Here is a 12317-nt window from a genome sequence, read left to right as displayed (position 1 = left end):
CACTGATAAAATATCACTGAAGAGAAAACTGAAAAAAAATATATACACAGTGCCTTGCAAAAATATTCATCCCCCTTGGTGTTTGTCCTGTTTTGTCGCATTACAAGCTGGAATTAAAATGGATTTTTGGAGGGTTAGCATCATTTGATTTACACAACATGCCTACAACTTTAAAGGTGCACGTTGTTTTTTTTTTTATTGTGACACAAACAATAATTAAGATGAAAAAAAAAACAGAAATCTGGAGTGTGCATAAGTATTCACCCCCTTTCGTATGAAGCCCCTAAATAAGAGCTGGTCCAACCAATTCACTTCATAAGTCGTTTAATTAGTTGATTAAGATCCACCTGTGTGCAATCAAAGTGTCACATGATCTGTCACATGATGTCTGTATAAATCAACCTGTTCTGGAAGGACCCTGACTCTGCAACACTACTAAGCAAGCAACATGAGAACCAAGGAGTCTCCAAACAGGTCAGAGACAAAGTTGCGGAGAAGTATAGATCAGGGTTGGGTTATAAAAAATATCCCAAACTTTGAATATCCCACAGAGCACCATTAAATCCATTATAGCAAAATGGAAAGACTATGGCACCACTACAAACCTGACAAGAGAAGGCCCCACCCACCAAAACTCACAGACCGGGCAAGGAGGACTTTAATCAGAGATGCAACAAAGACACCAAAGATAATATTGAAGGAGCTGCAAAGATCCACAGCAGAGATGGGAGGATCTGTCCATAGGACTACTTTAAGCCATACACTCTACACAGTGGGGCTTTATGGAGGACTGGCTAGAAAAAAGCCATTGCTTAAAAAAAAAATCACGTTTGGAGTTTGCCCAACAGCATGTGGCAGACTCCCCAAACACACAGAAGATGATTCTCTGGCCAAATGAGACAAAAATTGAACTTTTTGGCCATCATGGGAAATGCCATGTGTGGCGCAAACCCAACACCCTGAGAACACCATTCCTACAGTGAAGCATGGTGGTGGCAGCATCATGCTCTGGGGATATTTTTCATCTGCAGGGACAGGAAAGCTGGTCAGGACTGAAGGAAAGCTGGATGGCACTAAATACAGGGCAATTCTGAAGGAAAACCTGTTTGAGTCAGCCAGAGGTTTGAGACTGGGACGAAGGTTCACATTCCAGCAGGGCAATGACCCTAAACATACTGCTAAAGCTGCACTGGAGTGGTTTAAAGGGAAACATTTAAAATGTCTTGGAATGGCCTCGTCAAAGCCCAGACCTCAATCCAATTGAGAATCAATGGCATAACTTGAAGATTGCTGTACACCAATGCAACCCATCTAACTTGAAGGAGTTGGAGCAGTTTTGCCTTGAGGAATGGGCAAAAATCCCAGTGGCTAGATGTGCTAAGCTAATAGAGACATACCCCAAGAGACTTGCAGCTGTAATTGCAGCATAAGGTGGTTCTAGAAAGTATTGACTTTGAGGGGGTGAATACTTAAGCACTCTCCAGATTTCTGTTTTTTTTTTTTATACAACCCCGATTCCAAAAATGTTGGGACAAAGTACAAATTGTAAATAAAAACGGAATGCAATGATGTGGAAGTTTCAAAATTCCATATTTTATTCAGAATAGAACATAGATGACATATCAAATGTTTAAACTGAGAAAATGTATCATTTAAAGAGAAAAATTAGGTGATTTTAAATTTCATGACAACAACACATCTCAAAAAAGTTGGGACAAGGCCATGTTTACCACTGTGAGACATCCCCTTTTCTCTTTACAACAGTCTGTAAACGTCTGGGGACTGAGGAGACAAGTTGCTCAAGTTTAGGGATAGGAATGTTAACCCATTCTTGTCTAATGTAGGATTCTAGTTGCTCAACTGCCTTAGGTCTTTTTTGTCGTATCTTCCGTTTTATGATGCGCCAAATGTTTTCTATGGGTGAAAGATCTGGACTGCAGGCTGGCCAGTTCAGTACCCGGACCCTTCTTCTACGCAGCCATGATGCTGTAATTGATGCAGTATGTGGTTTGGCATTGTCATGTTGGAAAATGTAAGGTCTTCCCTGAAAGAGACGTCGTCTGGATGGGAGCATATGTTGCTCTAGAACCTGGATATACCTTTCAGCATCGATGGTGTCTTTCCAGATGCGTAAGCTGCCCATGCCACACGCACTAATGCAACCCCATACCATCAGAGATGCAGGCTTCTGAACTGAGCGCTGATAACAACTTGGGTCGTCCTTCTCCTCTTTAGTCCGAATGACACGGCGTCCCTGATTTCCATAAAGAACTTCAAATTTTGATTCGTCTGACCACAGAACAGTTTTCCACTTTGCCACAGTCCATTTTAAATGAGCCTTGGCCCAGAGAAGACGTCTGCGCTTCTGGATCATGTTTAGATACGGCTTCTTCTTTGAACTACAGAGTTTTAGCTGGCAACAGTGGATGGCACGGTGAATTGTGGCCCGAAGATCACGGGCACCCAGTATGGTTTTCCGGCCTTGACCCTTACGCACAGAGATTCTTCCAGATTCTCTGAATCTTTTGATGATATTATGCACTGTAGATGATATGTTCAAACTCTTTGCAATTTTACACTGTCGAACTCCTTTCTGATGTTGCTCCACTATTTGTCGGTGCAGAATTAGGGGGATTGGTGATCCTCTTCCCATCTTTACTTCTGAGAGCCGTTGCCACTCCAAGATGCTCTTTTTATACCCAGTCATGTTAATGACCTATTGCCAATTGACCTAATGAGTTGCAATTTGGTCCTCCAGCTGTTCCTTTTTTGTACCTTTAACTTTTCCAGCCTCTTATTGCCCCTGTCCCAACTTTTTTGAGATGTGTTGCTGTCATGAAATTTCAAATGAGCCAATATTTGGCATGAAATTTCAAAATGTCTCACTTGTTCTATTGTGAATACAATATCAGTTTTTGAGATTTGTAAATTATTGTACTTTGTCCCAACTTTTTTGGAATCGGGGTTGTAGTTTGTGTCACAATAAAAACAACAACGTGCACCTTTAAAGTTGTAGGCATGTTGTGTAAATCAAATGATGCTAACCCTCCAAAAATCCATTTTAATTCCAGCTCGTAATGCGACAAAACAGGACAAACACCAAGGGGGATGAATACTTTTGCAAGGCACTGTATATATCCTTTTACATCTCTAATAATCTCTAATCTTAATACACATCTGGAGACGTGAGTGAAAAAGCCTGGCTTAAGCATGTTGAGGAATAAAGTCGGTTTGAAGTTTCTAAACCAATCCAACGCCTTGTGAAGGCGGAGCTCAAAACAGGGGCAGCAATCGACAGCAAACATACTGTCACATAGATTTCACAAAAAAAAAAAAAAGACACTGGTTATGCATGTATCTGTGCGTCATGACGTGCATTAAAAAATGTCTTTTGCAAGTCAAATGGTTCAGTCAAATGCATGAAAGTGCTCAAGAAGCAGGAAATCGGAGCAGGTTTTGGAAGCCCTTGAGAACATGATGCTTCAGGGCTTATTCTTAATGTGGTTTTTTTTGGGGGGAAACAATGTCTCCAAATATGTCAGAAATAAACGCAATAACGCACTGTTTACTGTTCCATGAACAACCTAGTTGTAACACTTACTGTTTTAGAGGACTCGGGGGTTTTCTTGGTTTTCTTCTTTGTAGTGAAGAACGTCTCATAATCCTCGCTCCACTCGATCAGCCTCTTGCTTGGCTTCCGAAGCCTTTTGCTCTCTGACAGATCGTTAGCATGAAAAAAAATATATATATATATATCGATTAATTAATACCTTACTAATGAATCAGACAAACAACACAAACCCCACCCGGTGTGACAAAAGATTCTCAATCAAAGCATGAAGGTAACATTCATCTACATGCTCCTGCAAGTCAGGAATAAAACACTCGTTCCATCGCCAGCATCTCTTTTTTTTCTCTTTCTTGAAATTAATAAGGCAAAAGTAAGTGCAACGTGTGAAGACTTACCTGTGGTGGAAAACCTACTGACCATTGCCAAGCGCTGACACTGGAGACTCCTGACAGAAATGTCTCTTTATAGAAACCATCATTCATTTATCAGAATCGGAATCAGAATCGAGTTTATTGCCGAGTAAGTTATGTCGGCTTAACGGTGCACCCGCTGCTGCTCTGATCGACCGAGAACAGCATGCTTTCGTTCGGCCTTTAAAGACATTTAAAAAAGCGCTTACATAAAACTAGTGTCAATTCAAGAATAATAAATAACAAATTTACAGAATATATTGTTCATTTTGTGCGGCGTTGTGATGAACGTTTAGCGTTTTTTTAACGTTGTGTAATGCAATACATCAAACTCACAGGCGCCGCCATCTTGTTTTTTTAGTGATATTCGTCACCGGTCCGTGTGTTTTGTTGTTACTTCCAGCTCGCTCACTGTTGGTTCAATCCGTTTGAAACTCATGATTCCCACCTAATGGTCGAATCTCTCATGTTGACTTGTTTTTCCGACAAAATCAGCCGAACACTTTGCTGTCTAGCACCCCTGAAAGGTCGGCTCACTGGGGAAATTTTGTATCCTTCCTAAAAGTCAGTGATTTTCCGCATTTTTTTTGCATAATAATAATAATAAGTTAAATTTATATAGCGCCTTTCAAAAAACCCAAGGACGCTTTACAATTATGGACAAGGAAAGAAAAAATAAATAAATAAATAAATAAATAAATAAAAGTCCACCAAGTAGGGGTCAGGATGTAATTCCCGTGGTGTAGCAGCCACAGTCTCACCAAAAGGCGCACAAAAACAAGTCCCACATCTCCAGCACCGCCGCCAGCAACATCGCTCGAACACCACGCCGTGGATCCACACAGCGAGCAGAGAAGCTCTGCCATGCAGAGCGCTGGTGTGTCCCAAACCGCCTGCACAGCCGCCGCGACGCCACCGAGCAACATCGCTCGGAACATCACGCCGAGCGTTAAAGCACAGAGCGCTGGACAACCACGATGTAAATTGAGCAACAAGCTCACTGCAGTCCACAGCTGGGAGCACAGGCATCACCCACAGCGAACCAAGGCCTGGAGGGAACCGACGCCCAAAACTAGGTCCAGAGCTACACCACAACCGGCGGACAAAACACTCAAACAAACACCAAACTACACAAACACACAGGAAAGAAAAAAAAATAGAAAAAGAAATAAAATAAGAGCTCCGGTGAGAAGCGGCAGCCAGAACGCGCACGACGTACTCTCAACCGGAAACGGAAACGAAAAAAAAAAGAGAAAAATGGAGAAAAAATGAGACGGTGTATAATACCCTGTCCACACTAGGGATTTTGTACCGATACGAAACTACTTTCGTACCGCAACACCTGTCCACACTAGCAACTATACCGGTACTGTAGCGGTATAACTGTATCGGTACGAAACCCACAAATGTATGGGTTTCGTACCGGTACAGTATCGGTACTGTAGCGCTTCGCTGTAGTGTGGACAGATGAAGCGGCTCTGTATCGATACAAATATAATGCGCAAGCGCAATGAACCATTCCTACGTCTTCTGGGTTATTCATACAATACAATACAATACAATACAATACGCCCGTGCTTTCCAGCTGTAAATAAAACGTCAAAATGGCTCAAAATGACCGTGGAGCTACATGGAGCAAAGAAAGGGGGAGAAAGGGAGGGAGGGAGGGAGGGAGGGGGAAAGAGGGAGGAAGAAAGGAGGAAGAGGGGAAAAGGGAGAGAAAGGGAGGGGAAGAGAAGGGAAGACGGAGATTCGTTTTCTTTGTTTCTTTCTCAACTGCCTCGCGCGTTTTATACGATTCGACTGAATAAATGACCACCAGAAATACAGACTGTACACTGACAACAAAAAGCACACACACGTTGTTTCATCCGCCATATTCTCGGAAGGAAGTTACTCGGTAACCACGGAAACATTTCGCGCACGCGCATTTCAACTACCGTGAAAGAAAACCGCAAACATTTCTCGCTAGTGTGGACAGATGCACTAAACTGTACCGCTATACTTTGTATCGATACAGTTATACCACTTTCATACCGGTATAAGTGTGAACACAGCATTAATATCAGTGATACTGTTGGGAAGAGAATGAACAAAAGTTTGACCCTCATATCTACAGCGCATTCGAGCCCCACGGTCATTAGTCATGCTCGGTGGCCACAATTTAAAGTGAACATACCCGACAAATTCTGGCTTTTATGTTTAAACACAAAGGACGGACCGATTTCAGTGACGTGTTAATTTTAAGCCTTCGAACTGCAGAATTGTGATCTACAAGAATAAGCCTTGATCTGTAATTCTTACCCTGATACTCAAAACTCTAAATTTCTTTATTTTTGGCTTTCTGGTTTATTCAATTCTGATTGAGGGTTTTTGTTTCTCTCTTGAATGGAAAATTAAACCAGTGGAAAATTATTGCTGGTTTGTGACTGGGGCAACGGACCGAAATGGAAATGTTATAAAACAGTGGATATTCAAATGTTCATAACTTTTTTTTTTTTTTAGACGGACAGTGGTGCTTGGAAGTTTGTGAACCCTTTAGAATTGTCTATATTTCTGCATAAATATGACCTAAAACATCATCAGATTTTCACACAAGTCCTAAAAGTAGATAAAGAGAACCCAGTTAAACAAATGAGACAAAAATATTATACTTGGTCATTTATTTATTGAGGAAAATGATCCAATATTACATATCTGTGAGTGGCAAACGTATGTGAACCTCGAGGATTAGCAGTTAATTTGAAGGTGAAATTAGAGTCAGGTGTTTTCAATCAATGGGATGACAATCAGGTGTGAGTGGGCACCCTGTTTTATTTAAAGAACAGGGATCTATCAAAGTCTGATCTTCACAACACATGTTTGTGGAAGTGTATCATGGCACGAACAAAGGAGATTTCTGAGGACCTCAGAAAAAGCGTTGTTGATGCTCATCAGGCTGGAAAAGGTTACAAAACCATCTCTAAAGAGTTTGGACTCCACCAACCCACAGTCAGACAGATTGTGTACAAATGGAGGAAATTCAAGACCATTGTTACCCTCCCCAGGAGTGGTCGACCAACAAAGATCACTCCAAGAGCAAGGCGTGTAATAGTCAGCGAGGTCACAAACGACCCCAGGGTAACTTCTAAGCAACTGAAGGCCTCTCTCACACTGGCTAATGTTAATGTTCATGAGTTCACCATCAGAAGAACACTGAACAACAATGGTGTGCATGGCAGGGTTGCAAGGAGAAAGTCACTGCTCTCCAAAAAGAACATTGCTGCTCGTCTGCAGTTTGCTGAAGATCACATGGACAAGCCAGAAAGCTATTGGAAAACTGCTTTGTGGACGGATGAGACCAAAATAGAACTTTTTGGTTTAAATGAGAAGTGTTATGTTTGGAGAAAGGGAAACACTGCATTCCAGCATAAGAACCTTATCCCATCTGTGAAACATGGTGGTGGTAGTATCATGGTTTGGGCCTGTTTTGCTGCATCTGGGCCAGGACGGCTTGCCATCATTGATGGAACAATGAATTCTGAATTATACCAGCGAATTCTAAAGGAAAATATCAGGACATCTGTCCATGAACTGAATCTCAAGAGAAGGTGGGTCATGCAGCAAGACAACGACCCTAAGCACACAAGTCGTTCTACCAAAGAATGGTTAAAGAAGAATAAAGTTAATGTTTTGGAATGGCCAAGTCAAAGTCCTGACCTTAATCCAATGGAAATGTTGTGGAAGGACCTGAAGCGAGCAGTTCATGTGAGGAAACCCACCAACATCCCAGAGTTGAAGCTGTTCTGTACGGAGGAATGGGCTAAAATTCCTCCAAGCTGGTGTGCAGGACTGATCAACAGTTACCGGAAACATTTAGTTGCAGTTATTGCTGCACGAGGGGGTCACACCAGATACTGAAAGCAAAGGTTCACATACTTTTGCCACTCACAGATATGGAATATTGGATCATTTTCCTCAATAAATAAATGACCAAGTATAATATTTTTGTCTCATTTGTTTAACTGGGTTCTCTTTATCTACTTTTAGGACTTGTGTGAAAATCTGATGTTGTTTTAGGTCATATTTATGCAGAAATATAGACAATTCTAAAGAGTTCACAAACTTTCAAGCACCACTGTATTTACAAAATTAAACAAGTTTTCAATTCAGACCTTCACGCTCTTTAATTTGATACATTACACAACACTATGACAACTACTTTAAAAAATAGGTACCCTATGGGTCCATGCGGCTACTGCTTATAAATAAAATAGTTTTTTGATCCCATGCTCCTCCAGTAAATATAGAATATACAGTATATTTACTCTACTCTATGAGGCAGTAGCCAAAAAAATGAAGTGTGATCCAAAAATGAACAATTTAAAAAAATCACAGTCATGGATGCAAACGGCGCGCCTTTTGGCGGATGCCGCCTTTTTCACGGCTGTCTGGGGGACTTGTGTGAATCGTGCAGATCTGATGAGGTTTTTTTTTTTTTGGAGGGGGGTGTTGGAGTGTCTGATTATAATTTCATCAGAGTAAATTCTGTATTAAAATCACTAAATAAGCAAATGCCGTTACAGTCCATGAAACATAGGAAGTATAAGAGAAGAAAACAGTAAATCAGAAAGCTGCGCACGTAAAGCCAATTGGCTGCGCGCCATTATCTGCTGCTGGCTGCACTTCACTGCACGCGCAAGGATTTCCATCAGTCCAACGCAAGTTACGTAATTGGCTTTACGTGCGCAGCTTTCTGATTTACTGTTTTCTTCTCGTACTTATACTTCCTGTGTTTCATGGACTGTAACGGCATTTGCTTATTTAGTAATTTTAATACAGAATTTACTTTGATGAAATTATAATCAGACACTCCAACGCCCCCCCCCCCCCCCCCCAAAAAAAACAACCTCATCGGATCTGCACGATTCACACAAGTCCCCCAGACAGCCGTGAAAAAGGCGGCATCCGCCAAAAGGCGCACCGTTTGCATCCATGAGAAGTAAACTAGATAGAACTCGACGCCAACGGCGTCGATGGGGATGCCTCTGCCTGGTAGATTACACGCCTTATTAAGTTGTGATTTGCGGATGGACATTTGACCTCACAGTAATCTTGACCTGTGACCTTTTAACCTCAAAATCTAATCAGTTCATGTTTGTCCCCAAATGCACAAATGATGAAAGTTTGGTGAAATTCCTTTCATTTGCCTTGGAGATATTGTGTTCACAAGGTTTTCGGACAGACATTTGACCTCACAGTGACCTTGACCTTAGACCTCTTGATCTCAAAATCTAATCAGTTCATGTTTGTCCCAAAGCGCACAAATGGTGAAAGTTTGGTGAAATTCCCTTCATTAGCCTTTGAGATATCGCGTTCACAAGGTTTCGGGACAGACGGACAACCCGAAAACATAATGTCTCCTGCACCTTAAGGTGGCGGAGGCATAAATATACCAAGTGTCTGTACTTTATATTGTTCTACTCTGACCTCTGGGCGGCACGGTGGTGTAGTGGTTAGCGCTGTCGCCTCACAGCAAGAAGGTCCTGGGTTCGAGCCCCGTGGCCGGCGAGGGCCTTTCTGTGTGGAGTTTGCATGTTCTCCCCGTGTCCGTGTGGGTTTCCTCCGGGTGCTCCGGTTTCCCCCACAGTCCAAAGACATGCAGGTTAGGTTAACTGGTGACTCTAAATTGACCATAGGTGTGAATGTGAGTGTGAATGGTTGTCTGTGTCTATGTGTCAGCCCTGTGATGACCTGGCGACTTGTCCAGGGTGTACCCCGCCTTTCGCCCGTAGTCAGCTGGGATAGGCTCCAGCTTGCCTGCGACCCTGTAGAAGGATAAAGCGGCTAGAGATAATGAGATGAGATGAGACTCTGACCTCTTACAGTTTTCAAAACTGAAACCTCCGAACCAAGGCTGACATACACACGTTGTCGCCAAGACCCAAACTCTTATTGATGGGAAAAAGGCCCGGCGCTAGAGCTCAGTGGTCTCAATACTCTTTTCAACAACTTCCTGTAACAACTTGGAAGTGCGTCACATCTCCATCACCCATGGGACCACTGACCGAAGAAGGCGAGGAAAGGGGGACGACCTGGAGTATATTTTAAAATAGGAACACACTTTCCCTCGGTAATAAGCATAAACATGCCTGAAAGCAATTTCTTTCGTCTAGTTCATTTATTTCGAATGGTGAACCGAACTGTATACACTCACCGGCTATTTTAATCGGAACATGTGTATGCGCATTGCGCAATTGTTACAGTAATTCGTGCAGCACGATGACATCGTGGCTACAGCCTCTATATGAGGCAGCAGCCACAAAATTAGAAGAATCTGAAATATACAAATTTGAAAAGGTGACATATTTAAGGGGTATGTGCATGAGCTGTTGGAGTCTGAGCTGTACAGTATGTCCCGAAATGAGCAAAAATAGGCCACATGATGAAGATGAAGATGGAGAAGAGTCATGATATGAATGTGTGAGAGGAAGAAAATATGTGTAATGGGTTAAATAAATACAGTTAGGTCCATATATATTTGGACACTGACACAAATTTTGTTTTTTTACCTGTTTACTGAAACATATTCAAGTTATAGTTATATAATGGACATAGACATAAAGTCCAGACTTTCAGCTTTCATTTGAGGGGATCCACATTAAAACTGGATGAAGGGTTTAGGAGTTTCAGCTCCTTAACATGTGCCACCCTGTTTTTAAAGGGACCAAAAGTAATTGGACAATTGACTCAAAGGCTATTTCATGGGCAGGTGTGGGCAATTCCTTCGTTATGTCATTCTCAATTAAGCAGATAAAAGGCCTGGAGTTGATCTGAGGTGTGGTGCTTGCATTTGGAAGATTTTGCTGTGAAGAAAACATGCGGTCAAAGGAGCTCTCCATGCAGGTGAAACAAGCCATCCTTAAGCTGCGAAAACAGAAAAAAAACCCATCCGAGAAATTGCTACAATATCAGGAGTGGCAAAATCTACAGTTTGGTACATCCTGAGAAAGAAAGAAAGCACTGGTGAACTCATCAGTGCAAAAAGACCTGGACGCCCACAGAAGACAACAGTGGTGGATGATCGCAGAATAATTTCCATGGTGAAGAGAAACCCCTTCACAACAGCCAACCAAGTGAACAACACTCTCCAGGAGGTAGGCGTATCAATATCCAAATCTACCATAAAGAGAAGACTGCATGAAAGTAAATACAGAGGGTTCACTGCACGGTGCAAGCCACTCATAAGCCTCAAGAATAAAAAGGCTAGATTGGACTTTGCTAAAAAACATCTAAAAAAGCCAGCACAGTTCTGGAAGAACATTCTTTGGACAGATGAAACCAAGATCAACCTCTACCAGAATGATGGAAAGAAAAAAGTATGGCGAAGGCGTGGTACAGCTCATGATCCAAAGCATACCACATCATCTGTAAAACACGGCGGAGGCAGTGTGATGGCTTGGGCATGCATGGCTGCCAGTGGCACTGGGTCACTAGTGTTTATTGATGATGTGACACAGGACAGAAGCAGCCGGATGAATTCTGAGGTATTCAGAGACATACTGTGTGCTCAAATCCAGCCAAACTGATTGGTCGGCATTTCATAATACAGATGGACAATGACCCAAAACATAAAGCCAAAGCAACCCAGGAGTTTATTAAAGCAAAGAAGTGGAATATTCTTGAATGGCCAAGTCAGTCACCTGATCTCAACCCAATTGAGCATGCATTTCACTTGTTAAAGACTAAACTTCAGACAGAAAGGCCCACAAACAAACAACAACTGAAAACCGCTGCAGTAAAGGCCTGGCAGAGCATTAAAAAGGAGGAAACACAGCGTCTGGTGATGTCCATGAGTTCAAGACTTCAGGCAGTCATTGCCAACAAAGGGTTTTCAACCAAGTATTAGAAATGAACATTTTATTTACAATTATTTAATTTGTCCAATTACTTTTGAGCCCCTGAAATGAAGGGGTTGTGTTTAAAAAAGTGCTTTAGTTCCTCACATTTTTATGCAAACATTTTGTTCAACCCACTGAATTAAAGCTGAAAGTCTGAACTTCAACTGCATCTGAATTGTTTTGTTCAAAATTCATTGTGGTAATGTATAGAACCAAAATTAGAAAAATTTTGTCTCTGTCCAAATATTTATGGACCTAACTGTAAATAAATAGCCAAGCTGTGTAGTGTGAGCTGGAATGTGCAGTAAAAGTTCACAGAATGAAGATGTATGACATGACCTTGGAATGTGCAAAACAGTTCAGAGACAAGTCAGGGTTGAAACTTGGCGGTCGCACGGTCGCCAGTGGCGACTAAAAACTGACCACGGCCACTAAAAGTTGAGGTTTGGTCACCCG

At 42.0% G+C, this 12317-nt stretch overlaps 1 protein-coding gene across 2 annotated transcripts in view; it reads right to left on the bottom strand.

The window, feature by feature from the left end:
- Positions 1 to 12317, bottom strand: part of nsd1a (nuclear receptor binding SET domain protein 1a) — a 103500-nt gene that overhangs the window by 43637 nt on the left and 47546 nt on the right. For both annotated transcript variants that reach the window (XM_060915338.1, XM_060915339.1), the window contains exon 6: positions 3602 to 3714. In XM_060915338.1, the coding sequence (XP_060771321.1) occupies positions 3602 to 3714 (113 nt within the window). The remainder of the gene's footprint in view (positions 1 to 3601; positions 3715 to 12317) is intronic.

Source organism: Neoarius graeffei, chromosome 2 (assembly GCF_027579695.1).
Source record: "Neoarius graeffei isolate fNeoGra1 chromosome 2, fNeoGra1.pri, whole genome shotgun sequence".
NCBI classification, from domain to species: domain Eukaryota; kingdom Metazoa; phylum Chordata; class Actinopteri; order Siluriformes; family Ariidae; genus Neoarius; species Neoarius graeffei.
This window is presented reverse-complemented; position numbering and strand designations above follow the sequence as displayed.